At 46.4% G+C, this 27,638-nt stretch overlaps 1 protein-coding gene and 1 long non-coding RNA gene across 20 annotated transcripts in view; one reads left to right on the top strand and one right to left on the bottom strand.

Annotated features, from left to right (window-relative positions):
- Nucleotides 1–13,201: 13,201 nt before the first annotated feature.
- Nucleotides 13,202–25,864, bottom strand: NR2F2 (nuclear receptor subfamily 2 group F member 2). 6 transcript variants are annotated; one of them, XM_075006875.1, is made up of 4 exons: nt 25,563–25,864; nt 25,148–25,271; nt 17,337–17,864; nt 13,202–14,549 (listed from the first exon to the last, which is right to left on the bottom strand). In XM_075006875.1, exons 2-4 carry the CDS (start codon nt 25,188–25,190, stop codon nt 14,275–14,277), a joined length of 846 nt encoding a protein of 281 aa, XP_074862976.1. In that variant the 5' UTR covers nt 25,191–25,271; nt 25,563–25,864; the 3' UTR covers nt 13,202–14,274. The 6 variants fall into 6 exon arrangements, with proteins under 6 accessions (XP_074862976.1, XP_074862975.1, XP_074862972.1 ...); XM_075006874.1 differs by lacking the exon at nt 25,563–25,864 and having other exon boundaries at nt 25,148–25,336; XM_075006871.1 differs by lacking the exons at nt 25,148–25,271; nt 25,563–25,864 and adding an exon at nt 19,377–20,608 and having other exon boundaries at nt 17,337–17,885.
- The window catches only part of LOC142019691 (uncharacterized), a 131,654-nt gene continuing 128,482 nt past the window's right edge, over nt 24,467–27,638 (top strand). For 13 of the 14 annotated variants that reach the window (XR_012647159.1, XR_012647163.1, XR_012647162.1 and 10 more), the window contains exon 1: nt 24,467–24,589. This is a non-coding gene — a long non-coding RNA (uncharacterized LOC142019691). Of the gene's footprint in view, nt 24,590–25,437; nt 25,666–27,638 lie in introns of those variants that run through there. The other variant, XR_012647154.1, reaches the window with a different exon arrangement.

The following is a 27,638-nucleotide window of genomic DNA, read 5'->3' as shown; positions in this document are numbered from 1 at the left end:
ACCTCCTCGGGAGCATCTTAGCAGAGGCCGACGCCTCCCCTGGAAGCAGCGCCCGGCTGCAGCCCGCGGCCCTGCGGCCACAGTCGCGTGCAGAGAGGCTGCGAAGGGGGGCTAGGTGGCTGCTGGTGTTAGCCCCCTTTGCCCCCAAACCAGTGCCCCATGAAGCCAGCTGAGGGTAGCTTCTCCCCAGCCACTCCGCTCCCCCGGGGCCGGGCGCTTTCTTCCGTCGGTCCCATGCCCGCCCCCGGGCGCCTAACATTTCCCATGGATCAGGCTGGGTGATGGGGGGTGGATTGCCAGGCTCACCTGGGCCGCCCATCACCCCTCCCCCCCCTTCAGCCCACTGGGGCTGGAAATGACCCGGACTTGCTCCCGGACTACGCTTGGAAAAGGCGGGCGATCCCCAGGCCTAGACAAAAGGATTCCTGTGCACACATGCAGCCTACGTCGGGCCTAGGGAGCAGACCCCACGGCACAGAGAGGTCCCCGGAGCCGGTGGCCGCTCCTCATCGCTGGGGAATAGCGGAACGGGGCGGAACCGCGCGGTGCGGATCCGCATCCCGGGGTCTGAGCTCCTTCCAAAAGGCGGGGGAGAGGGCCGGGCTGGAAGGACGGTCAGGGACCATCCGCCCGCCTCCCCCCTTTTAGGGTGTCGTGACAAATCACCTTCGCTGTCTCAACCACTTGTTTCAGGGTGATGCACGCGGCCTTGCAGGTGACTGGAGGAAATGTCATTTCCCCGGAGCCTGTCGCTTTTCCCTTTAAAAACGTGGCTCCCTCTTCCCAGCCCGCGATAAGGAGTATTGTGAATATAGAAAGATGCGACAGGGACGATATGAACAATGGATCGCTGAACAGGCAGACGTCACACATCAGGTTCAGCTCTGTGACCGCCCGGCCCTTCAGCGAACACAATGAAGATGAAAACTCAAGTGGTATTGCAGGAAGGTATATTGGTGGCGGGCAATACACTGCTGGATGGGCTGGGTGAACGTCCTTGGGCGTGCGCGTGGGTGTGGTTTTCTTAAGCTGCCCCCGGTAAACAGCAGCCCCGCACTGCTTCATACAGAGAGAAGCAAACGGAGAGATTATTCGCAGACACTCAATTAAGCCGTTATCAGGCCCCTTGCCCAAGAAACTCAGTGGCGTTGAGAGAGGAGGAAGGTGAAGCCCATTTAAGTGGCTGTTCCTTTAGGGTGTGCTTAGTTTATACTTGGTTCATACTCCTGTCCTTCTAGGGCTGCTGGCGGTACATCAGCCGAAGTCCTAAACTGTTTCCTCAAATGTAGCGTGCGGGAAGCAGCAGTGAGAAACGGGGTGGTAGAATTCAATTGGATTCCATGTCATGGTCAATGTCTTTGGTAGGGCGGTTAGTTTTCCAATAAATTGACCCATTTGGTCCATCTTATTGCATGACACAACCGCAATAAATGACCGTTTAGGTGCATTCTCTGCTGCAAAACGTAAAATACACCCCAGGCAGCCCCTGCCCCAAGGCTAAGATCTGCACCTAGCAGTATTCCTATTGCTGATTATAAAGTGCAGCTTGAAATTATCTCAACTAGCGGAATATTAATCACATCAATCAAGGCTGACAAATGAGAAATATTCGAGAGAAGGTGGTAATTTACAACTTTGGTATTAGTTAAGAATCTCTCTCCTTGTACAGGTAATTAATAATTCTTGGCTGGGAACAATTTGGAGCCGCAAAACACACTGCCTTCACATGCAAATGGGAGAAAGAGAGGGGCTGAAAGTGAGTTATGGGGCAGTGGCAGAAAACACACACGTGATGTTTAGGAAGATCGCTGCATGGGGAGGTAAATCTGAACACATGCACTGAGACAGATAAAAGGAAATCAGTACAGACAATAAAAATGACTGAAGTCACGTCTCCCTTCCAAAGACTGAAAGCAATGGTGGGTTTGTTGTGCTTTAGAGAAATCCCACCCAACAGGAACAGTTCACTGCCTGAGAAATGTAAAGATACACCCCTAAACTCTAGCTCCGACAGGGAAACTTAATTGTCTTTAAGGTTTATTGTGGTAACCCTACTTATCTTCGCATTCACTACGACACCCCTCCCCATAAACACACATTGATTATTCCACTATATGGACCACCCGCCCCCCCTTCCTCCAACCCCATCCTGAAAGAAACTGACCTAAAAAATGCCTCGTTGGAAAACCATAAATCATTTTCGTGTCTGAAACCTTGAAGACTCTATTTAAGTAAATACGCTTACTGTGAAACAGTGCCTAGATCCAGGTCCTTCTCCGGATTGCTTCCCGAGGGCTCCTGTCTTCAAAACTTTTATTTAGAAGAAGGGTGGGGGGGAAAAAACTTTGGCAAACTTTATCTCTTCTTTATTATAAGCTGCAGCCTTGCCTGGGTAAGCCCCAGCCAGCTCTACAAAAGGTGGCTAGAGATTGAGATTTATTGGTTTCCAAATGAAAAGATTCATTCGATATAAGAGGTTAACTCAAAGTTCCTTAAACCGTGACTAGCATTGGCAAAAAGCTTTGCCTAGTCATCACAAAGGCAGTTCAAAGAAACCTTGAAAAAACACACCCAGATATACATACACACAAACACACTCTCCCACTTTAGTCTCAACTGCAATTTTCTTTTCATTTTTGTTTCTTTCTGCCATTACAAAGCCCTGAGCTCCTTTGTAGGTAGCTGGAGGATTTTTTTTTCTCCAAGCTGAACTTTGCCATTTTGGTGTTGGCCAACCCCCTTTTCTTTCGCGACCAGTGAATGAAAAGACTCTGGGGAAAAGAGAAAGAGGGGAAAATATAGTAAACGGGGTGAGCGAAAAAATCCCCCGAAGCTTCTTATTTGGAGTGATCAGAGCACGTATTTAGGTAGAATAGGAACCAAAAAAGCAAGAAAGATCCATGTAAAGAGAAAAAAAAAAGGCGGGGGGGGGGTTTGGGAAGCGGATCTGAAGCTACCAGCCTGGCTTAGGATGTTTAAAATATGCACCCCTCTCCCCCATTCCTCCCGACAGGATGTGGAGAGTAGAACGTTGTCGTGACACACACATGGGTCTGGCTGGCTGGCCGCGAGAGAATGTGTCTGCGACAGACACGCCCGGAGAAGAGACAGACAGAGGCTCTGAAGCTATAGGGCAGAATCCAGTGTGTGGAGCCCGAGCTATGGAAATGCTAATGAAGGAAAATTAACCCGGCCGTTGGTTACATTGCAGAAAGATCAATGCGTGACCCAGGGGCTGGAGGGATAGCTTACTTCTGTAGGCAAGATATGAGATAATCGCCGTGAAACGCACCAGTGCGGAGGCGCTCGGGGATAAATGGGAAAAAAACCTTTAAAATAATAAAAATAAAAAAAAACCTCTTTGAAGAACGTGCTGGGAGAAAACCAGCTCAAGGGAGTTCAAGGGTGTGCAGGAAAGGACACGCCTTGAAATTAGGAACGGCTCCATGTCCCGAAGAGACAGCCTGCCCCCTCCCAGCCCCCTTGCAATCCTCTGATTTTATCACCAGAAATGCCTCTCATTATTGCAGAACTTATTCTTTTGTTTGGAGAGGGCGAAAAGGGAGCGTCCCACTTAGGGATGGGGAATAAGGGAGAACCTGGCCTTGGAGGCAGCCTCTGGACTCCAACCAGTTCTTCATTCCTGGGTCCAACTTCCCAGCCCATTTTTGAGTACCAGACCCAGGGAAAAAAAGAGCGTAAAAAAGCTGGAAGTTAGGAGCTGGGAAGTATTTTCAGAGGCAGCTCGGCCGAGCAAAGGGATCGACCCTTCTGATTTGACTGTTTTTAGTGAAACCTCAAAATAACACATGGGGGAAGCAATCCGCATAGGACAAGGATGCCATGAGGGCTGTTCTTCTCTGCGCCTTTGTTTTTAAACGACACATCAGCAACCCCACGATACTACTAATTCAGGGGGGCAGAAAATGAATGCTGGCCTTGGAAAGGGAGCCGGGAATATGGATCTTAATAAACACATGATCAGCAGAGTCGCCTGGCTCTCTCCTTTAGATTCCAAGAAGCCATATGTACCCTGCATGGATTTTGCAATTGCAGACATTTGCCATTGACCACAGTGACAGCAGGATCGAGTTTCTGTCTGCATAAACTACACCAAACTAGCTTTCTCCTGCTATTTTAATTTCATCCACACTAGAGGTGAAATTAGGGATGCTCCCAAATATCTCTCTTGCGCTGGGGAAGTCTTTCGTGGAAAGCCTTGCTCAGAGAAAGAGAGCGAGAGGCAGGGTGAGGCTTGCTGTCTAGTGAAAGAATGAATTTTTAGGTCAGGGAACAGCTGAGTTCCAAAGAATCGTTAATTAGTAATGTTGCTGGAATTAAGGAACTAACTTGTTGGCTGAGATTAGATTATGCAGGGAGGGAGAACCCGTGTAGGGACTCCATTAGCTCTCCAAACTGAGGACTTCTTTCTTGACAAGAAAAATAAACCTTCTAAAGAACAGAGACAGACAATAAGCTCAGTGAGATAAATGACAAGAAATATGACCACGTCATATGCCAGGAGTACAGCAGTTTTGGGTTGAAATGCCTGATATCTCTTCAAATGACTAAACCCCACAAGGAATAAAAATTACTGCTGCCCTTGCATCTAGTTAAATATATCCAAATCTCTAACCCTGCTCCAAAAGAAAATCAAGTCCCATGAAGCGTTTGGAATTATTTGTCTGGAAGGAGAGAATATCATGTCTGATAAGAGTAAACAATTTATATTAAGTGTGAGAGATATAGCTTAGTAAAATTTGCGTTTTAAAAACCTTGGGATAATGATTTTGTCTTAGGGTGAACAGAAGATGATTTTACCTTTGCATGGGATGCTCTACGTTACAGTTCAGAAAGAACAAAGATTCAGCTTTAATATTGGACCATTTTAAAATGCAGCCGTTAAAGGGGAAAATAATCACCAAGAACTAAAAGACGAAACAAACCAGGAAGAATAAAGGGTGAACATATGCAGAAATAAACGAGTAAAATGGGTCAATGAAGACTGAGCATGCAAATAAGAATAAATGCAAAGTTAAGGACCGCAGAGAAGTGACTCTGGTAATTTCGTAGAGTTTATATGGAGAGACCTTCAAAATATGCAAGTGGAGGAAAACTACGGTTGGCTGTTTTTTATTTTTATTTTTATTTTTATTTTTTTTTGCAACAAGTATCCAAAGATCTAAACTAATTGATTCTGGAGTTTCTTGGAATTTATCCAAACAGCCATATAGTTTTAATTGTATGTTGCTTAAAACTCCATTTCTTGAACAGTGTGAAACAAGTCATAAAAGTCATAAAGCGTATCCCTCTTCCCCCCACCCCAACTCTAAATACTCAGTCTTTCTTAAGACTCCTAAGGGGTACGAAATAATTTCAAAGACGTGTAACTACATCATAAAATTGGAAACCGCTAATCCGTTTTAGCTGATTTAGAAGGCAGTTATGAATTTTGAGAAGTGGGGATTAAAAAAAAAAACCCTCAATTGTCAGTTTCCCCCGAAGAAGCGAGATTTCGGAACGCATTTGGAAACGCGCCTTCTCCTCGGATTCTCGCCTGCGGAAAAGGAAACAGGTTTCCTCTTTACAAACCAAGCAAGAGGCTCTGAAAAGTATTTGGATGGAGTTAAATAAGTTTGAAAGTTTATAGACATTTTCCCGATCCCGGAGTTGCTAACCCCAGCCAGCAGTGACACTCGCCAAACAGCCAAAACCAACCTTGGGAAGCCAGCTTTCCCAATTAAGAATAATATATTTTGATCATTAGAGACAATGGTTATAAATAACAGTGTTTCTTTTTAAAACCCGGCAGAGGATTCATCCCCTTTCTCCCTTACACCCACGCCTTTCGTGTCTAAAGCAGCAGGAAAACTGAGCCCTGGAATAGCAAGGGAAATGTGGCTAACGCAGAAGCTCCGTGAATTATTGTGAAGGGTTTGGTTCGGAGGCAGAAGCAGCGAGCAAGACCTACTGCAGCTTGGCAGATCACTTTGGCGTTTCAGAGAACGATTCAAGCTGGAAATCTGTAAAATCCAGGGAACCCTTTCTCTCCTCACTCCTAGCCCACCCTTTGACACAGTTGTATTGAAGTTCGGGCTGGAAGGTCCTTGGAGGTCTCTGAGTGTGACAGTACTTAGAATAGCGGGTAGATGGCACAATTTTCTAACATTTAGAGAGAAGAACCCACGCTGGGAGCAATAAGTCCATTTAAAAGCCCTTTATTTAAAAGGAACAAAGATAACTGACAAGCAAAGTACAGAGACATCTCAATGAAATTTCTAGAGAAGAATAAAAACTCTCTGCAAAGGAAAATACAAGATCTCGACTTTATTTTTTTTAAATGCACAATAAAATAAAATAAAACAAAATAAAAGATCTATCCTAACAAGCCAGTTGGGTCCAACGAGTGATGTATCTTTAATTCGAGGGTCCAGAATAATGAACTAGGAGCAGCTACGGTCAGGAAAGAAAGTAAGACGTTAGGGTTAAATGTTTCAGAATGAATACAGCTGTAGCAAGTCCGTTGTTCAAACCCCATCAAACCTTTCAAGGGGAGTCGGGGGAACGTGGACACTGGGGACGGAAGGGAGCATCTGAGTTTCTGATACAGCTTCTATAAAGCGGAAATAATCGGAAGCTTTAGAATGACACGGAGAAAATATTTCAGGAGTTTACAGTTCTTGAATTAAGTCCGAACGGCGGCGCTTTTTCTCTGTCACATTGGCAGGAATAGAGTAAAAAGAATTAAAAATAAATAGGCGGTGAGGGAGACTAAACCAAGAGCTAAGCATTAACGTGGAAATTGAAACAGGGCTACACAGCGTCAATTTAAGGAGATTAACTAGTTTCCTAAGAGCGGGTCGCAAATATTTAGGGACAGACACACAGAAAATCAAAAATTATTATTGCGCCTTTTACCACCCATCCCGCACCTGGAAACTCACCGACTGGTGATACCAAATCCGCGCGTCCTCATCATTTTTGCTGAAGTAAAGCGGGGTTGGGGGGAGAGAGAAAGCGTAAAGCAAAACCAAAAGGGCTAATTCTGTATTGAGACACAGTGTATCACAGGCTGCGAAACACCTCCAGAAGCAGAGAAACAGGAGGTTCGTTTGCAGCTCCATTTAGTTTTAGAAAGAAAGAAAGAAAAAGAAAAAGAAAGGAGCTGTATCTATGGCGCTGTAAAGAAATCGGGTTCCTGATAAATAATTGCATTTGGGTGGGTGCTTTTCCGACTTATTTGCTGAGTAAATCTCTCTCACTGAGCTGAAGGCGAATCCCTGTTGATAAATCCATCATTACCGCTTGGATACTGGGAGACAGCCGCACCACTAAATTTATCTTACATTTGTAGTGCTTTAATAGACATTTATTAAATGCTTTTAGAGCGAGACGTGGGGCGCCTGATTACATCCTCGTTACAGGCAGAACACAAGGGCGCACGTTAACACCCCTTCACTAGGAAAAGGGAAGAGGAGAAGACAAAAGTTTGGGAGTAAAACTACTACGTGTAGTACAGAGGCGCCTTTTCACGAAGGACCGAAGTGCCACATATTCCTGGCACGTCTCCGGAGTCTAATAACGGCCTTTATTTGTATGTATCAGACAAACCTTATGTGTATGTTTATTTCCTTCTATCAAGCCAGCCGCTGGCTCTGCAGTCGGCTCATCACACGCTTTTCCCAACCTCCTCCCCCCTTCCAGCTTTTCACTCTAATTTCAATCTTCTCCCACTGAAGAATCTCCAGGGACCGGGGGAAACTTGTGTAAAATAGTTAAACCGAGCGTGGTTCAAAGAGGATCGCCTAATAAACCGAAGGGCCCAGTTCAAAGAAAACACACTGGAGCCCAGAATCCAATTCTGGCCAGGGTCACCTCTATGGCAGCGCTGAGATAATCGATTCAGCTTCTAGCCCGGGTGGGGACAGAATTGGACCCCCCGCCCTTCTTTTTGGGGGGCTCCTTCGTTTCGCCTGGTGCCCTTCCGCGTCTTTGCCCAAGGGCCTTAGGAAGCCACCTCCTGGTTCTACAACGCCAAGTGTCCCCAGCTGAGCTCTGACCAAACTGCCACCCTGGCACTACGCGGATCCCGGATTTCTTTGTAGTTCCTGCTTTGCATTAGAATCAGTATTACTAGTACCTGCCCACGGGCAGGAATTCTAACTGCCAATCCCAGCGATGGTCCAGGACAGGTGACCACGCTTAAATTCCCACAGGACATCGGAGTGTGAGCCGCCTTCACACCCCGGGGCTTCCTTCCCCCAGAGCCTTGATGGCTAAACCACACCACTAGTATCCGATTGGTAAGAAAACACTCACAAAACTCCCTTCTTACCCTCTTTAAAGAACACTTCCGCTCCCTAAAAGTTTCCTTAAGAAAATAAATACAAGTGACACTGTGCTAGGGGAAAGCTCATTAGTTCGTTGTCCAACCCTAATAAAAGAACAGAAGTGCAAATTATGGCGTTCAGCTTCAACACCCTCTCTGTCAACTAAAATCAGCCCCGTGCAAGCTTGATTCAAATTGCTGCTAACTTGGTCCGCAGTTCAAAGCCCCTCTCCAGCCTCCTCCGAGGAGTAAGGACATTCGGTGGGAAAAGAGTGTTCCACGGAGAGTAACTACCAAGCTTTACAGTAGGAAGACTGAGTAAATTCATTTCCCCCCCCCGTAATAACCCCAATAATTTTAACTCGCTGCCCTAATGGAAGGGGAGGGTCGGGGGAGAACTCCCGAAATAGCATGATCTTTGCAGCAAGGTAAGAAAAGAAAAAGGGGCCCTTTGTTTGGATAATTAACGAAGCCCCAACTAGGAAAGCAGATGTGTTTGCTTAGCTAATCATAGGACAAGTTGCTTTCAAACGGAGCTCCGTGTGGAGCTTGCCACTGGGAAGGAAAGAGGAGGGATCCATGTTTGGCCTCCTCTGCATTTCCCCCTTCTGATGGCACACAAACGCTTCCGATTACCTCGACTGGACGAGCCGACGCTACTTTTGGTACCGACACAATAAATAAATAACAAGTAATATCTCGATAAGGCAGGATCCCCGAGCAAGCGGTTCTGGGCTATCACGCCAGAGCTGTTGACGTTTTACTTTATGGAGGGCGTGGGGGGGCAGGGCAAAATCACAAAGTTTTAATGACACGTATGACATATTAAATTAGGCAGTTTTACAACTGAGTTTGAGCGCGATGCTAACTGATTACAACTGTGTTATCAAAAGGGCGATAAGATTTATAACTTCGCAGGCACAAGCGCCTTGCTTTAATGACAAGAGATGCTCAATAGGAGAAATCAGACATATTCTACAGGAAGAGATTTTCTTCCCTCTTTATTACATTGACTGCAGCACCCAAGATCATCTGCAAAATCGCCGGGTCTTGGAAATCCGTAGGCCAGAAATATCTCTGTGGTCACCTATTAACTAGTGTGCTCTTTACACTTCTACTGGTGTTTCTTCTACAAACCCCTTGTTGCATAAAACACATTTCTCCCCCTCCCCAGGTATTTTTAGGGATTTTTTCCCATATCTGTGCTACACAAAAGGCTGCTCCCCCACCCTCTCTAAATCAACACATTAAGCAAACTTAGAAAAAACAACAAAAAACAAAAACAAAAAAAACACCAAAAACCAAAAAAAAAAAAAAAAACACCAAACTAGGGTCCTATTACAAACCAACGCCCAGGACTAACTGCTTTAAAATTACTGCATAATTAGATTTAGCTGAATTTCACCATTAATTAGGCAGCCGCACTGCGGGGAGCCTTTGAAATCTGAGAAAATGGGAAAAAATCATCTGAAGCACGTTTTTTAAACGCAACTTCAATCTACCCTGACAAGGCCTGAATTTCTCCGAGTTGTCTCTTTTCTCCTCTACAAAGCGAAGTGAAGCAAGCCGGATTCGCAGGACCGGTAAAGTTTTAATTAAAAAGAACCCCGGGTATATTTCTCAGGCCGGCTTTCCCTCCGCGGCGCAGGACAGAGGGGACGAAGGGGCTTGGAATATTTTTTTTCTTCCAAATGAGCTTTCTCGGGAACTCTTTTCTCTAGGAAGAACGAGCCCCGATGTAACCTTCTGAATAGATGTTCGTTTATTTCAATGGCCATTGAGCTGAAGGGGAGGTAAAAGCTTGCTCGGGAGAGATCCTTCCCCAGGTAATTTACATTCAGCCTGGATACACTCTACCTACACAGGCCTGGCGACCGGCCTCCCAATGATCTGATCTCCCTTCTAGTGACCAGAGGATCTTTTAACTCCTTCACCAAGGACCCGAGGATGCAAATGTCTCACTACCTACAGCGCAGCAAACGCAGCTCCTGCCTTACTGGGGGCATCGCAGGAGGTGGCTTTAAAAACAACCCGCCCCCGCCCCTTCCCAAATGCGGACCAGACACGGTTCCAGCGCACCCTGCAGCCAGCCCGGCGGGGGGGGGGGGGTCTCTGCTCCGGGGTGGGAGCGAACCAGCGCGGGTTCCCGCGGCTGAGATCCCGGCTTGGGTCGCGGCGCAACCATCCCGGCCCCGCTCAGAGTTTGCAGGGCGGGTGTGCTGGTTGCAGGAGGACCGACCCCGCGCTCCCCTCCGCCGCCGCCTCTCGGCTCTCGGCCCCCCATGTGTTTCCCATTACTCAGCGCTGCCTCGGCTCAGCCGCTCCGCGCAGCTCGCCTTCCCCGCTCGCCAGACGCCATGTTGGCTGAGCCGGGAGCACCCCAAGTCAAAGGCGCACAGGCTTTGCCCGCGCCTCGCCGCCCCCGCCCAGCGCCCCCCGCTCCGCCCGGGGCCCGCCGCCTTCCACCCCCGAGTCCCCCCCGCGCTGCAGGGGCAGAGCGAGGGGGCGATCGAGCGCCCCGCCAGCGGGGGGAAAACCCCTCGCAGGGAGCGTTTGAAAGTCCGGGGCGAGCCCCCCGCTCCGCCGAGCTGTAGGTCCCGTACACCCAGCGCTCCCGCTTTGTGTGAACTTTCGAGCTCACCCTCCCCCGCCCCGCAGGAGGGGAGGGGAGCTCGCGGTAAAGGTTTGGAGCTGGGGGTGGGGGGTGGGAGCCCTTCCCAAGACGCGCTTTAAAGTGGGTTGAAAGCAGCGATCGCCGGTCTGCTTTTACTATTGTTGTGCTCCGCGTTGGGCTGTTTGTTTCCTTCCCATCCCGAGCGCGGATGGCGGTGGCAGAGGGGGGAGAAACCGCGAACTAACAGCAGATAAAACCCTCGCAAGCGGGGGGAGAAATAGACACTTAAGGGGAAAGAGTCGCCATGTTTAGCAGATTTTTTAAAGATCTCGTCAATTTCACATAGCACAAGCCTCTCATTCGCAGCCCTCCTCTTTTGTCCGGCTCAGTCGTTGGATAGGCCTTTTGTTCTAACTCAGCGTGAAAAGAAAAACTTTCCTTAAATGCCATAAACTTAAACCTAACTCAAGTCCCTAAACAACTCCTCCTCTGAGCCTTCCCAACCTATGTACATGGGGTTTTTTGTTTCACCCTGATACATTTTCTGTTTACTCTTTATTACCCAAGCTTGCTGCAGAACCACAGCTCTGGCTCCCTGAGCTTACAGGCTTTAAAACAAAGGGGGGAAAATCAGGGACTGTCTTTTGATTTGAAAATCATAAATTATCACGTCATGCCAATAACAATGTACAACAAACGGGTGCTTACAATAAGCTAACGCAAAACAAACAAGTAAAGATCCTGTGGTCTGAGCTGGAATAAAAACTTCACACACGCTCCCCTGTAGAGCACTTGCAATAGAAAAAGCTAAATCTAGAGGTCAGCAAGCCCCTTGCAATAACTCCCGCACACATGTATGTATACCGTAGTTCAGATGTAAAATTGCTCAGATTCACAATGATGTCCATAATTCCCCACCCCCACCACAGATGGGTCTAACTGAGAGGAAGATCAGGGTTTAATCGACTTTGTAGAATTATATCTCTCGTGTTTTTTTTTTAAACCACAACACGCTAGAGTAACTTGTGGTAGAGGGGGTGGGAAGCCTCACACAGGGACCGAAAGATTGGAAATGGGACACACACAGACAGAGGGACCAAAAGATTGGAAATGACACACACACACACAACTGCTTTCAAAATCCCCCCCCCCCCGTGTCTTTCCTCCCTTCACATTTTTATTTGTGATGACACGGGGAAGTGAGTATTACATACACAAACTGTGCAGCCCATCCTGCAGCGCTTTCGCAGGCAAACTCCCACCGGTCTGAATGGGACCTTTGCCTGCGGGATGATTGCAGGAGAGGGCCCTGCAGATGGATGTGTGTGAGCAGGCACACACAAGCATTCAGAGGTCCCAAACGTAAAATATATTGACGACCGACCTCTGGTCATGCTTTCACTGTCCAATTTTTCAAAAATCCACTTGCTATTAGATATACATTAAAAACAGTCTCCTCAGTCCTCCAAGCTAAGTCGCTCCATTTGAAGACCTCTCAATGACAACCAGAGATGGCAGTTACAGAAGACTGTATTAGAAAAGCTCCACATATGCTTAAAGAAAACCCTTTGCAAACAACTGACCTGTATTTACAATCCTGCTAGTACCTTGCTCAGTGATCTCCTGCGTGTATGTCAGAAATTCACAAAAGATTCTTCCTCCATTCTGATCATAAAATAAGTACTGATCTTCAGATTTCTACTACTTTTTCACAACAATACCTTTCCTATGTAGGCACTTAAGTGTGACAAAAATAAGGGCCTTCTCTAGAAAATCCATTTTTAATTAACAGGAGGATTAGATGAATGGGGGGTGGGGGGATAATGGTTTACCATTTCAATATAGTACTTCCTAAAACCATAGATAAACCATAAATGTAAGTCCCCGAACCTCGCTCCGGAATTAAACAGGTAAATATACCACCATAAATCTGCTACAAACTTATTGTGACAAGTAAACAAATCAATTGCCTATGGACTTACATGACTACAAACTATAGAGCAGTAATGGGATTTCTGAAAGACATTTATGACAGTCAAACAAGTTTCAGATATCAAATAATATTTTAATTTCTGAATACTTTCAATTTTCCTTGGAATATAACACACAAAGACTCGACCAAACAGTTCAGTTATTATAACTTTTACAGTATACAGAAATGTTGCACTTAAAAAAAAACCTTCAGTTTTTTTAAACACAAAACTGTAAACTCTAAGATACTGAATCAATCACGTTATCTATAAGTGCCAACAGTGTTATTTTTGTCATGCTGATTTCAATGATATTTTTTAAAAAGGGAAAATATCAACAATTATTATAATACAAAGGGCTTGCAAATATACAAACAGATAGAGGAGTTTAATAACAATTCATGAAGAACTATGTGGAACCCAATCCAAATTACAAAAGTTCACTTTGTTTTTTTTTGTTTTTTGTTTTTTGTTTTTGTTTTTTAATCAAAACCATAATGTGTCTTGGACACAGTTCATTCTACCTACAATAAATCCCCGCAGTTCATTTTCTGTCTGAAAATATCAAAAACCTAGTTTTTGGGGTAGTTAAGTGACATGTGGTTCATTTGGGTCTGTATAATTATAGCTCCTTCTCAGCTTCAAGCTAAATGGTGGGTCACCACCTCTAAGTGCGCTTCCATCATTGTGTTGTTGAGTTTTTCCTTTCCTTTTCCTTTCTTCCTATGATACTTTCTTGGACTCTGTTTTAATTCTTTCAGAACATATATTTTAAGGATACACTTTTTTAAAGAAGCCAAGATTATATCAAAATTATTATAGAACCACAGAATAAACTGGTTTGAAACCAGAAAAATACAAAAAAGAACAACTATAGGTACATAGACACATAGGACAATTAATAATTTGGAAAAAAAGACTTACTTTTTTCCATTGCTAATTTTCTCCAAATTTCCTTTAAAAGCACTTTCAGCAAGATTTTTTTTAAAAAAAGTTTACCCCAAAAAGGAAAAAAAAAAGAGGAAAAAAAAAAAAACCTTCCCCCAATGTAGGTCCTTCCTTTTTTCTTTTACATTTCTTTCCCCTTTATTTCTAAACAAACAAAAAATGATAAGTAGCAAGTTTTTTTTTCTCTTAATGACACGGGAGTTTTTAATGCATTCTGTAAAAGTTCATTTGAGAGTCTTTTTTTAAAATTCACAGTCCATTTTTTCCTGTCTTCTTTTAGCAAACTTGTAACATCCTTTTACATCCTTAGCAGAAGGAAATTTAAGCAACCACCAGAACCCAAATGTCATTTGCTTTCCTTTCTCTCTGTCATCTCCCTTCTCAATATATATATTTTAATTTTCTCCACTATTTTATTGAATGGACATATAAGGCCAGTTAAAACTGCTGCCAGACAGTAACATATCCCTGATTAGGGTTTCTATGGGGGTTTTACCTACCAAACGGACGAAAAACAATTGCTCTATGACAGAAGATGAGACAGTGCGCAGGGAGGGAAGACGTAGCAATAACTTCCCGAATCGCGTTGGTTGGTTGGGATACTGGCTTCTAACATACTCTTCCAAAGCACACTGTGACTTCTCCTGTAAACTTTCAACATGGGCTACATCAGAGAGACCACAGGCATCTAGAAGAAAGTTAAAAAAAATAAAAAAAAATAATAAAAAAAAAAAAGAGAGAGCAATCAGTTTAAAGAGGATTTTAAAAACCCGGGTAAAAGGAGGTAGAGAGCGTAACAGATCATGTCGCTTTCAGAAGAAAAGTTTTCAGCAAAAGTGGCATCGCTCTTTATCGCGATACACGTGTCATGTCCACATCTGTGCGCCTTCCACCCTTCGGAAACGTCTGTTCTAGAATTCAAGCCCTCTTCAAGCCCTGAGGGTTTATTTGTTCTCCTGATCTACGTGGGGATCCTGAGACGCTGGGAAAGTGGCACTGCATTATTATTATTTTTTATGATTTGCCAAGGTCGCAGCCGGTACGGGCAGAAGCCCCTCTTCCTTTCCCACTCGGAAAATCGTTGTGAAAGATTTTATCCTGTGGCTAGGAGGAACAATACTGCTACTATCAGCGGGCCCAGCCAAGAACAGTGGCGCCCCGGACCCAGCCAACGCTTCTTCTCCCCCCACCTCCCCCAAAAGAAGACAACGCGTTTTTCTGCAGTCTTTGAAACTGATTTGAGTGGCTCTTTAAAACTGATCTTGTCAGTTTAGCCTATTCAGAAGCAGCCATGCAAACTGTGATCTCTCTGTTCATTTGAGCTGTCTCCCCCTTCTTTTCTCTTTCGTTTTTTCCTTTTTCTCACTTTTCCCTTTTTTTTCCCCTTTAAAACCAAATCCTCTACAAGATGAAAACTCCCTGATAGGGTCTGGACATTTCTCTGATACGCTAAAATACAATCAGTTCCCTTTAAATCACAGACGTCTGTGCTGAAAGAGCACAGGTTGTGACCTGACCTCTCTGTGCCTTTTTAGGCATAGGGCTAACACATGCATATTCTGCGAGCCATTAGAACCCAGATTTTTAAAAAAGCAAAAAAGGGGAGAGAAAGTAAACATTATATGCATCTATGTGTGCGTCTGTTTTATATCAGCGAGAGTTATTGGAGCGTCTGGGAAGCTGCAGGCATAACTCTATTTTTGCATGTGTGTATTTCCACAGAATCAGATAACAGAAACCTTTATCTAGTTGGGAGGCAATTTGCATGCCAGGCCTCACGTTTTGCAAATAGTAATAAATTTAACAGTTACCGCCGTGTCGGACGATTGTTTTCTTGAAAGGCTAAAAAAGTGCTCTTTAGAAATCCAGGGTCTGAAATAAACTCATCAGGGCTGTGCTCGGGAGTGGATGTGTTGGGGGGCGGAGGAGCCCTGGCTGAAAATCCAAGCAAGGGATAAAATGCATCCTTGGAAAATGACAGGAAAATAAAATAAGCATCCCACCAACAAACGGTCCGCTCTGCTTTCCTACGGCTAGATGCTCCCTGCTAATTGATCACCTTAGGACTTTAGCACAAGTAATTTGGGGGGAAAAGTTTTATGTGTAAAGCAATAATATATAAAAGGAAGTTTAGGTCACGACCCAGAACCTGGACAAAGTCCAGAAAATGACTTGGTTCCCCAGACCCCCTTTAACACAACAAGGGATGGATTGTGAGTCTTCCTCCCCCACTCCACATAAACTACATTTTTTTTTCTGTTTCCTGATATCAGGCTTTAAAAACCTCCGATGAGTAATTATTTTACAGGTCCTGCTTCCATTCATATGTTTATCACGTGGCCACTTTTCCCAAGCTTTCAAATTAGTTACAAAAGAAATCATTTAAGAAAACAAAACCACCTTAACCCAAAATTCCTAGAGATCCAGTACAGCGTGTGTCACCGGATGCCGTCTTAAAGTTAGCAGCCTAAGCTAATGTCGTGCACAAATGAGAAAGCATGTATTTAAATATATATATATATACACATACACATACATATAGCTCTACATGTATAGCCTCCAGAGTTAAAATGAAGTCTATTACTCACACAGATTAAACTACAGTGAAAGCTAATTAGATTTCACAATGCATTCAATTACTGTTTTATAACTCATATACTATTTATATGCAGACAAAATTTGGCACGTATTTTTCCACTTTTAATTATCCAAGAGAAACCTCCCTGCTTTATTTCCTTGCAGAGAGGCACAGCTCTGTAAGCAAAGAATTATATTTTAAGTCTCAGTTCAGCGTCCTCTCCTCTTACTTTTCGCAGCATTATTATGTATGCAGGGGAGTAATTATCTTTTCCAAACCGCTTCTTACTTTGGACCTACAACTCTCGGTGGGTATAACGGCCAACTTTCCCCTTGAATTCCATGATACAGAACCGCTCATTGCCCCATTCTATTTAATTCAGAGACAGCTCTTTGGAAATGTGATTTATTTTATTCCATGGGAGGCAAGCGAACATATTTTAAATCCTGCTTTGCGCCCTTAATTTTTAATTCAATTTTTAATCTGGCAGGGCTGATTTTGTTGTCGTTTTGTGGCTGCCCATAAACCCATATGCCTTTTTATCTTAAAATAAAGTGGTTTCAAGGATGGGCAGACTTTGCATTTTGCATGTGGCTGCTGTTTGGATTGGGGGCATGAAATGCCAGAGAAATACTGTTAAATGAAACACTGGGGGAGGGGGCGGAGGTTCACGTGTTTTATGGGTGCTCAAAAGTCCCCCCCCCCCATCACTGTTCAAGCTATTTGCAGGTTCTCTCTATGACCAGGCCTTCCTTGGGAAAACACACCCCAGTTTTGGGAAAGGACCCATGCTCACTAGCAGGCTTTCCAGCGTCTCATCTTTGGCCAGAATGAACCGATTTCCAAGGGGGCAAACTGGAGGGGCGGGGGGGAAGATTGCAAATAAACGCTGCCTACCTGAGGTGAAGAGGACTATGGCCTTTAAACAGCTATACTCTGCAGAGTCGACATGCAAGGCTTTCAGTTTTTCTACTTGCTCTTGGAAGATTCGTATGTGGTCCATAAAGGCGACCACTCGGTCAGCAGACATCGGGGAGGCGTGGAGGCCAGCCGCGGCCAGGAGCGGAGCTACGTGGAGGGGCATGGAGCACTGCGCAGCGTTGAGCACAAACAACTCACTCCAGGTCAGCCGGAGGAGGGCCACCTGGTCTGTGATCTGGAGGTCTGGGAAGAAGGGGATATTCCTGGCCCACTCCACCGCGCTGAAGAGCATCCTGGCGGCTAGTTCACAAATGTTCTCGATGCCCATGATGTTGTTGGGTTGCATGCATTGACTGCCAAAGCGGGAGGTGGGGTAGGGCTCTGCCCGCAGGAGCAGGGAGATATATCCGGATAGGTAGGAATGGCAGTTGAGAGGGTCCCCATTTGTCAAGGCGAACTGACCATGAGTTGGCTGTGTGGGTGGCATTCTGCCCCTCTGGACGGCTGCAGTAAATAAAGAAGAAACTACAGCAATTAATACCTGCATTACTACCAACCTTCATCATCAACTTCTGCTGGGGGTGTCACCCCGGGTACAGCCAGCTGCAGGGGGCGGTGGGGGGGAGACACACATTTTTTTCCCAGACAGAGCGCAGCCTGGGTCTGGTTTAGGGCTCTGCAGCTGCTGATTAAAGTAAAAGCAGCAATAAAAGATAAGCCACGCTGCGGACTTGCCTCAAGGCTGCTGCTCTGAACTGCGTTAAGGACACCAGGACGGATCCACAGCTCCTAAACACGCAAGAATTCCCCCACCCCTTCCCCGCTCCCCATATGTACCGAACGTCTGGGGCGGGGGGGGGGGGTTCCTCTTCATTACAGCTAACCACCTGATATTGCTTATTGATTTAGGGCTGCAGGGCGGGGAGGGCGCAGGCACCTTTGGAAATACAAAGCGCTGGTCCCAGACAGCATTGATTGACCGGCCAATAATCCTTTAAAAAGGCAAAATTCCAGCGCCAGGCGCAGACGTCTGTATACATACACGCGACGGGCCGGGGGTGTTATTTAAAAACACCTTTATCCGCTGCTGCTGCAAAGTGGGGCCTTTCCTTGGGCTCATAAATTTACCCGCTGACAGCGAGAGAAAAGGAGAGCGGAAGGGAATAACAGACAGAGCCCGAGCGGCTGCAATGTGCCGGGCTTCGGTTTGCTATTTCGCCTAGGGCCGGGTTAGTTTCCCCCGCAGCCACACAAAGAGAAGCCGGACAGCCCGGAGCCCCTAACCCTGCACCTCCCCGAGCAGCGTCCACACAGCACAGGCCGAAGTGGAGGCTCGTATTTCTCGGCTGATTTGCCAGCACAAAGACTCGCATGCACCGATCAAAGCCCCTCAGCTAGTGGGTCCTATCCTCGCCCGTCCCTTTTGCCACATTCTCGCGGTCTCTCCTCGCAGGAGGAGCTGGAGGGGGGGGTTAATAATAATAATAATAATAATAATACCAGGACGAGTCTGTTTTTAAAAATCCGCCTGAGAATCCCTGGTGGAGCTCCGGCCAGCCCCTCTGTGGTACAATGCGAGTTACATTGCTACAGTAATTAGAACCTCCTGTGCAAAACTGCAATGGACGGGTGGCTGGTGGGGGCAGGCAATCATTTATCTATAAATACACACACACACATATGATTTTTTTTTTGGGGGGGGCAACGGTGAACATGCAGGAGGAGCCAGAAAAAAAGTAATCACGCCTCCAGAATAATCCTTCAGCAGCTGAAACTAACTCAGCCACTTCCAATGCACCGCCACCAGCCACCCCACACACGCACACAAATCAATTAGGAGGGCAGGAGAAAGCAACCCCCCACCCAGCAACTCTTTCTGAATCCAGGGAAAGTCTCCCTCTGTTTATGGTGGGTTTGCCCCCCCCCCCCATCCCTTAAAAAGCAACTGACTCGTTAGAAGGGGGAGGGGGAAGGGAAGCAAAATGCAGCCACTGAAAACAAATGAAATCCCAATACCTTCCCGTCTCATGCCAACTTTCAGGCATTTTTTGAGGCGGCAGTACTGACACTGATTGCGATGGTGCTGGTCAATGGGACAGTTCCTGTTGGCACGACACGTATAGCTCAGGTTTCTCCTTACACTCCGCTTGAAGAAACTCTTGCAGCCCTCGCAGGTAAATTGGCCATAATGTTTGCCACTCGACTTGTCCCCGCAAACCACACATTCAATGTGCTGCTGCTGCTGCTGCTTGTCTCCTCCTTGGCTCTGCTGGCTTGGCTGGTTGGTCTGGGCTGGAGTGCTGGCAGCTCCTCCTTGGACTGGGGTTTGTGGTGTGTGAGGGGCCCCAGCTGGTGGTCCTTGCACGGGGGGAACTTGAGAAGGCTGAGTTCCCTGAGCTCCGGGTACATCGTCCTGGGGATCTCGCCACACACTAACTACCATTGCCATATCTATTGGACACCGTTTCCAAACTTCCTGTTCCCCCTTTATTGTTAAAGTTTGTTTGCTTTGCTTTCAGATCAGCTTTGCAGCAGTTTTTCCTCCCTCTCTCTCTCTCTTCTGGAAAAAAAGGAGAAAAGAGGATGGGGAACAGCAAAAAAAAAAAAAAAAAAAAATGCCAGCGAGGGTGCAGAAGGGGGCACAGATCGCCAGTCGATTGTCTGGTCTAAAGACCGAAAAGTCAAGGGGTGGTGGGGGTGGGGGGGAGAGAGAGAGAGGAAAAAAAATCTCTTCAAAGATCTCTCTCTCTCTCTCTCTTAGAGCCGATCTGCTGCAGGGGAGTCGAAGAAGGAGAGGCGAGTGTCGGGGGGCCAGGTCCAGGGGAGCTCACAGTCAGCCATTCAGGAAAGCCATCAAAATAAGAATGGAGAAAAGGTTAAAGATTACACACAAAGCTGCAGGGGAAACAAAAATGGCACAACTAAAGAGACTCGTCTCGGCGCGGCAAGCGGAGGGGTCCGCTGGAGTTTTTTGAAGTCCAGGGGGTGGAAACATCCACTGAGATCCGCTTCGCTTTTTTTTTTTTTTTTCCTCTGCCCGCTGCTTCTCTCTCCTGCTCGCTCGCCGGCTGGCTTTTTTCCCCTCGTCTTTCTTTGGCCGCTGCTTCTCCTCCGGCTGCCGCGGCTGTTGCTGCTGCCGCTGCTGGCTGCCTTGTGCGGCGGCTCCTTCTTTGCAAGTGGGGCTCTTAGAGCAGTTGGTTCACACAACACATGGGGTGGGGGGGAGGGGAGGGGGAAGGGGGAGGTGAAGGGAAAGAGTCAACTCTCCAGCGTCGAGCGCAGCCCGTGATAAGGATGAAAGGGGAGCGCAGGAGGAGGAAGAGGAGGAGGGAAAGACGGATCACAACCTAGAACACAGCATCATTCTTCATGCAAAAAAAAAAAAAAAAAAAAAAAAAGCAGGACGAGGAGAGACACGGGAGGGACAATCCGTCCCCCTCCCCCTTCGGCGCACACACACACACGCACACACACACACGCACAAAAAAAAGCAAAAAAAAAAAAAAAAGGCAAAAGAAAAGAACTGAGACTCAAAGTGATCAAATATGCTAAAAAGGGGGGCGAGGAAGTGAATGCGATTGATAGGAGCCGGGCTGGCAGAGCGGTGAGTGCTTTCTCTGCGATCAGCTCGCCCAGCTCTCTATATAGTGAACTTTGACACGACTGCTGCAACTTAGCACACGTTACCATGGCGACCGTTCGCCTTATAAGGCAACAGACTGTGTTTGACTGGTCAAAAGCTCCCGGACCGCCCCTCGCCCCTCATTGGACCGCGCTGCCTTGTGCAGGCTGGCATGGCGGCCGAAGCAGGCTGCCCGGTCCTAAAGACAGACTTGTTCCCAGGCAGCCCGGAACGGGGGGGGGGGGGGTGTGACTTTTAAAAATATGATCATTATGATCATACTTTCTGCTCTTTCCCTTCGCCCTCGTTGCAGAATTTTTCTTAAGAATGGGGCAAAATAACGCTGGAGACCCAGAAAAATATACATGTCAAAGTAAGACTGAAATAGTCTCTGCAGCTCTCAGGCTTTATTAACTCTTTGATCAGGCACGAGACAAAAAAAATCTGATCATGTCATCACCATCAAGCAAGAGAGTTACGTTACATATTCTCTTTCCCCTTTGTGGTGCCAAAAATATCTTGTTTTTTTTCCGGGGGGAGGGAAGAAATAACAGTTTCTTGGTTAAATAAGGCACAGTTATCAATCAAAATCTGGAGAAGCAGGGCTTTCCAGAATTGATATTCTTCAGTGACCTTTTTAGGGTTAAAGTTTCACAGGTATGTAGATTTACCTTTTTAATTGCTCAAGAAGGAAAGACGATGCTGACACGAAGATAACTCAGATGCTGCAGTTAAAAGACATTGTCGTGAGCCTTATTGAGCACCATTTTTAAAAAGCTCTTAAATGGAGTTCTCTATAAACTATAATTTCTATATGTGCAGCCCTAGCTAATCATTCGGAGCCTGGCTATTTGCAAAGGTAGAAACACCTGTATTCAGAGCATACACATGAGTGTAATGTCTTCATGGATGCTACATTTATATTAGATATACATCTATCAATGTATGTAGACAGAGACCTCAGTGAATATGGTACTTGATCACAGAATAGTTGAGTATGGACTTCATTGTTCTTGACTGCTGATGGCATTTCAAGAACCATTCTTCGCCAACATAAATTGGAAATAATTAGCATACAAATACGCATCACACGTCTGAATATCTATATATGTGAACACATACCCACACATTTATTCTGAGTTGCATAGTGTTTACAGAAATAGCAACGGTTTAATCAAATACAGCATGTATTAGATTCATTGAGTATGTTGGAAAACTATCAGTGGTGCTTTGCTTTCCAGAATATGAATTTCCTTTCTTTTGTCAGATACTAGGCGATTTGCTCCTAGCGTAATCCATTTCTAGCTATTCGACTTTTTTGGTTGTTTTTTTGTTTTAGGCGAGGCGTGTTATGTTGACGGGTAACATATAGGGATTCGGTGGCATTGTGACTCGGTAGCACAACCTCCGTACTATACATGGAGCCACTCTGCACGGGTAACCGATCTAAGTACACAGGAGCAATTGTTTATATCCCATTGAACCTGGGTACTAAGCATCATAACAGAGATTAAAGTTTATTTTCTACTGTATATCTGTACCAAGCACTAGAACAGACAAACGCATGGCTGGATGGGAAGAAATCTTAAAATACACAGCTAAATGGACAGGCAGGCAGTTATTTCTCAACATATATGAACAAGTCTGAGACAGGGACTTCTACACATGTAATCAAATTAAGTTTAAACCTGGGGACACAGATGCATACAGAACTATATAGAGGATTAATTGCTGCAGCTCCCCCTCTCCACACACACTTTTTCATGTTGCCACATGCACACCCCTTCTGCCGCAGAAATAATATATGTCTCTAAAGCCGCAGGTGCTGAGATGATTGGAAAGTTGTAGAAAGCGCCTAGACTTGACACCGTCCTCTTTATAAACCTGGAATATAATAAGATTCCCCCGACGAAGATGCGAACCTGGTCAATTTCAAAGGCAGGCTGTAGAATTCCGAATTCCATTTGATCATGGTGCAGCAATATAAACCCTTAGTTTAAATAGTGATCGAGGGGGAGATGGAAAGAAAGGGGTGGGAGGAAGGTTAAAATGTGGAGAGCTGCCTTATGGTTTCCAAATAGCTCAGACATTAGGGAGTCACGCATTTTGGTTGAGAATATAAAACATAGTGGTTGCCTGTAGTTTATGGGGCATATTCTGGAAAGAAAGCTTCCTCCCTCAAATCTTACAAAGGATACAGGAATAATGCATCCTCTGAAAACCGTAACATCTTCTTAACAAATGCGGAAAGGGCGTTAATTATTTTAACAGCATCCACGTTAGGAAGAGTTTGACTATGTGATCTACATATCTATGTTTAAAAGCTTTAGTATACTCGGATTCCTCAAACCATAATGAAGAACGCCCCAGATTAACTATTTGCTCTTCGAGAGATGCAGCAACACAACTGCCTATGTAACCATTAAGTGGTTTATTATTTATTTGAAAACATCCCTGCCATGCAGGCTGATGCAGGATAGATAACCATAATGTTGAACTGCAGACAATTTTGCTGAATAATATTTGAAAAATGAGAGTATCGCTGGTAGAATAAGATTCTAAAATGTCTTTATCGGAGCTGATTCACGATAGAACAGCTATACATTTCAAAGGAGGCTTGTATTATTATTTCCAATTTATTCATGTATTTATCTATCTACAGAAAGAATTAATCCCCCCTGTCGTGTTCCTGCAGATGCAAATTTATTTTAATGAGTCAGGGTCGGGAAGATTTATTTTACTAAAATAAAGTTTTGGGGTAGCGTCCCTGTACATCTTAGGGAAATAAATGGGGGGGGCTCCGTTTTTCTGACAGAAAGTTGCCTGATAGTCCTCTAATTCTTTATCGAACAAATGCCGAGTTTCTCTCTGAAGCCAGTGGCAAGCAGTTACGTCTAACAGAATAGGACGAATTCCTCCTCTCCCTGAATGTAGTACGTGTGTGTTTTTCTCTTCCACCACACTGAAGTTCCATGAATAGGGAAAGTGGCTCCTATTGTGCGCCTCTGAACTTCCAAGTCAATGCAATTTTTAACCACTGGCTTGTGGTACTTTGAAAATCACCAGGGGCTGTCAGAGTTGGGTCCTCTGAAAAATTTACAGTGCTAAATCAGAGCATATGCTGGGAGAGAGGGAAAAATCGTTCAAGACTGGAGCAAGTACAGTATCTGTCTGCCCCCTAGTGTATGTCTCTTATTCGCCTAAAATTCAACTTTAAAAGAAAAGAAGCTCTTAAAGGGAAACGACTTTTGGCTCCCGTAGGCTCACGCGAATGAAACTTCTGGGCATTTTAATCTGATTAATTCCTAAGGATTTAAAATTAATTGGCTTGGGCACTCCTAGACCGGACAATACGATTTCTGCACGAGGGTTTCTCCCAGCCCTGTGCTGAATAGGTATTCTTAAGCGGGGGGGGGGGGGGGGGGGACACGGAGGACAGACGGGACTGGTGTGATTTGTTTTTTTAAAAAAAATGAGGAGCCATGCCTCCCGTGCGTTTGTCAGACCAGAGCAGTGCTGCTGCTTAAAGTCAGATCTGCGCCTTTTGCAATAGAGAAGGACAAATATTTGCCTTAAAGCCGCACGCTGCCAACCGCACCTTCCGAGGGTGAGTAGATATTCCTGCTTCTTACCATTTGCTTACACAGAAATTGTTCCGGGGGGGGGTGGGGGGAAGAGACCCGGGTCCTCAGCAGCGAACATGCAAACCCGACCTTTCCCAAACCAGCCTGAGGATTAGCACCAGGCTGCCAACTTCGCGCGGTTACAAAATGCCTTGCAGAATCCATAGCCTTTAAAGTTCGCCCCCCGCTTCCCTGCGAGCCAGTGACTATCACAAAGTAGAAGGGAGCCCGCAACACCATTCCGAAGGGCTCTGCGTTCTCCGCTCCGGGCTCAAACCGCTGGGATTCGCGTTTGTACGTTGGCGTTTGGATCGGTTCGTTCTTATTATTATTTCCACCCAAGGTCTTGGTAACTGATGGGGCTGTAATTGCAGACACTGAGTCTCCCCCCCCCACACCCCAGCAACCCACGTAACCTTAGAAACGATAGTTTAAGACGCAAGTCACCGGACAATAATTTTTCGCGTAAGAGACGCGCAAGAGCACAACACAGTTAAAACAAGAACGCGTGAGAAAGAAGAAGAAACTAGAAGGAAACATACCAAAACCATATTTGCCTTGTTCAAGGTCCCAAATCGCTTGCATCTTCTCCTGCTCCCACCTCTCCTTTGGTTGGGCAGGTGAAACTCACCAACCAAACACACCAAAAAACCGCCGTTGGGCCCCCTGGAAAAAGAGGCGCGTGGGGGAATTAAGGAGAATCGCCTTCTTGGTGTTTATCTAAGGGATTGTGCAAACTGATTTAAAAGGAAAAAAAAAGGGGGGGTGTAAGCAAATAAATAAATAAATAAATAAAAAAGGAGGCTAGAGCCTTCGGGGGGGGGGGCAGAAAGAAGAGAGGTGAAGGGGATAGAATTCCCACAACCTCCAGGGAAGTCCGTGTGTTAGCGCTCAGCCTTGGCGGGAGGGTGCTAGTGGTGGCGGCGGAGGGGGGGGCACAAACAACCCAACACTCACTCTAACTTTGCAAAGAGGTTTGCGGGCGAGCTTTGTACACCGCTGCGTAGGAATGTGCGCCTCGCCTTTAAGGGGGAAAAAAAAAGCCAGCCCCAGCCCCAAGGTAGGAGATGCCTCTGAGCGATCCGCGTTTCTCGCCTCCTTCCTTCGAGGGCAGAGCGTCTTCCCACACCTGGGTCCTAGCTGCAAAAGCCAGGCTCAGAACCACCCCCCAGACAAAGCGGAGACCCCCCCGGGCCTCCTCGCCCAGCCGGAAAGCAGGGAGAGACACCGGGGGGAACGCTCCTAACTTCTGGAGTGGGGGGTGGGACGCGCGCGCCCGATTGCAAACCCGCGAGGACAGAAACCGCAGACAACTGCAGGCGGACCAGCAACACATGCCCAGAAAGCGGACTGGGGCGGGGGAAGGGGCGAAGGTCCTGTGTAGGGGTCGGCGGGGACCGCCAGCACAGGCTGGAACAACTGGCGGAGACTCGAAGCTAGCCGGGGGGCTCTCTCCGCCTCTGTCCCCGAGCTGGGCTCCCAGCTAGGAGAGACGCCCCCATCTCCAGCTTTTCCAGGTTAAAATAAATAAGCCCAGCCACCAACCCCCTTGGCACATTCATGGCTGCGGCTAATTGGAACCCTTAGAGACGTCTCCCGCAGCCAGGGCAAGGCAGCCTGAGCCGTGCCGAGCGCCACGGTGGGGGTGGTTTAGGACTACTCTGCTGCGATGCCCATTTTCTACCCCCCCATAGGTGCCCCTTCCCCACTGCAGGAGACCCCGGCGCAGGGCGAGCGGGGCACAACTTGGAGACCATCAGGCTGCCTTTGGCGCTGCTCTAAACTGCATGGAGCCCGGCTGCTGGCTTTGGGGGCGCGGCTGGTTTTAAGGCAGGAATGGTGCGGGGGTGGGGGGGGGCACGGATCCTCGATTTTAGGAAGCAGTTCTGGGACTTCGGGTGTCAGGCTTGACAAATGGGACAAACGCTCTTCCCTGCCTTCGCCTTAAAGCGGGAATTAAGTTAAACACAGTTCTGAATGTTAATTGCATGTTTACCGAGCTAATGAAAATTACAAATGGGGTTTACCACCTCAGACAATGAAGGAAAAACAAACCCACCAAGGCAACGATCATTCCAGCCTGGGCGAGGGAAGGGGGTGGTATAAAGGCACAGTATTGATCGGAAGGGTAAATCCTTTAACTGTTCAATTAATACCCTAACTAGGGGGTGCTCAGGTCTCAGCTCCTGTGATCGGTACATGGCAGATGGAGTCACAGCCCGGCTGAATGAATGTGTATTATGGCTGGAGGGACACCCAGCCCCCCCACCCCCACCACCGCGATCTCCCCTTCCTCTCCAAAATAAACCCCTTACGGGCGAGAATTCTTAAGGTGTGCAGGCAAACACAGGATACATAGCAAAGTAATTTCCTCTTTTAGCCTACGCCTGCCGCTCTGCCCACACCAACTTCCCCAAATGGTCCCTTTCTATCAATCCCAACGGCTAGGAGGCATGGCGGAGAGGGAGGGGGAATTAACTCCCCCCCCCCAGCTTTATCCTTGCAAACCAAGGATGAAAGAATGACCTAATAATTCAGTTTTATGATAACAGTTTTCATGCTGGAGAACAAACAGCCCGAAGAAACCTAAAGGAAACCAGGAAGAGAGAGAGAGAAAGACTGTGGACTGTACCTTTAAGGGTCCCCTACCCCACCCCCGCCCCAGGTGTTGTATGTAGGGAATATAATTAAATCGGCTAAAGATGTTTTAAATCTAAAATAAAAAAATAAAAATAAAAAAATCATCCCAGGGACACATTTTCGCTCTGCTGGGCAGCTCAGCTTTGGAAAACTTTGGCCCAAGTTGTAGTGATAGCCGCGAGTCTGCTCGGCAGGGGTCAGGGGTGAGGGCTATTTTAACCCTAAAAGCCTGCGAAAGACCAAGGTTGAAACTAGACTTGCAATGCTAATAGCCATAATTACCTCCCCCCCGTCCACAGACTTGTGAGCCGAAGAAATGTTAGACGCTGGGTAAGAATATCTTGGGGGGGGGGGATCTTTAAAAATAACAGCAATATCAAGGAATTTTTCAAA

The sequence above is a fragment of the Carettochelys insculpta genome, chromosome 12 (assembly GCF_033958435.1).
Source record: "Carettochelys insculpta isolate YL-2023 chromosome 12, ASM3395843v1, whole genome shotgun sequence".
Lineage (NCBI taxonomy): Eukaryota > Metazoa > Chordata > Testudines > Carettochelyidae > Carettochelys > Carettochelys insculpta.
Note: the sequence above shows the minus strand (reverse complement) of the source record. Positions and strands in the feature narration are given on the sequence as shown.

Coding starts and splice junctions, on each gene's coding strand:
- NR2F2 (XM_075006871.1), bottom strand. CDS start 19,809: ATGGCAATGGTAGTTAGTGTGTGGCGAGATCCCCAGGACGATGTACCC. Junction 17,886..19,376: donor AGTTGGCATGAGACGGGAAG/GTATTGGGATTT, acceptor TAATTGCTGTAG/TTTCTTCTTTATTTACTGCA. Junction 14,550..17,336: donor CATAGTCCTCTTCACCTCAG/GTAGGCAGCGTT, acceptor ACTTTCTTCTAG/ATGCCTGTGGTCTCTCTGAT.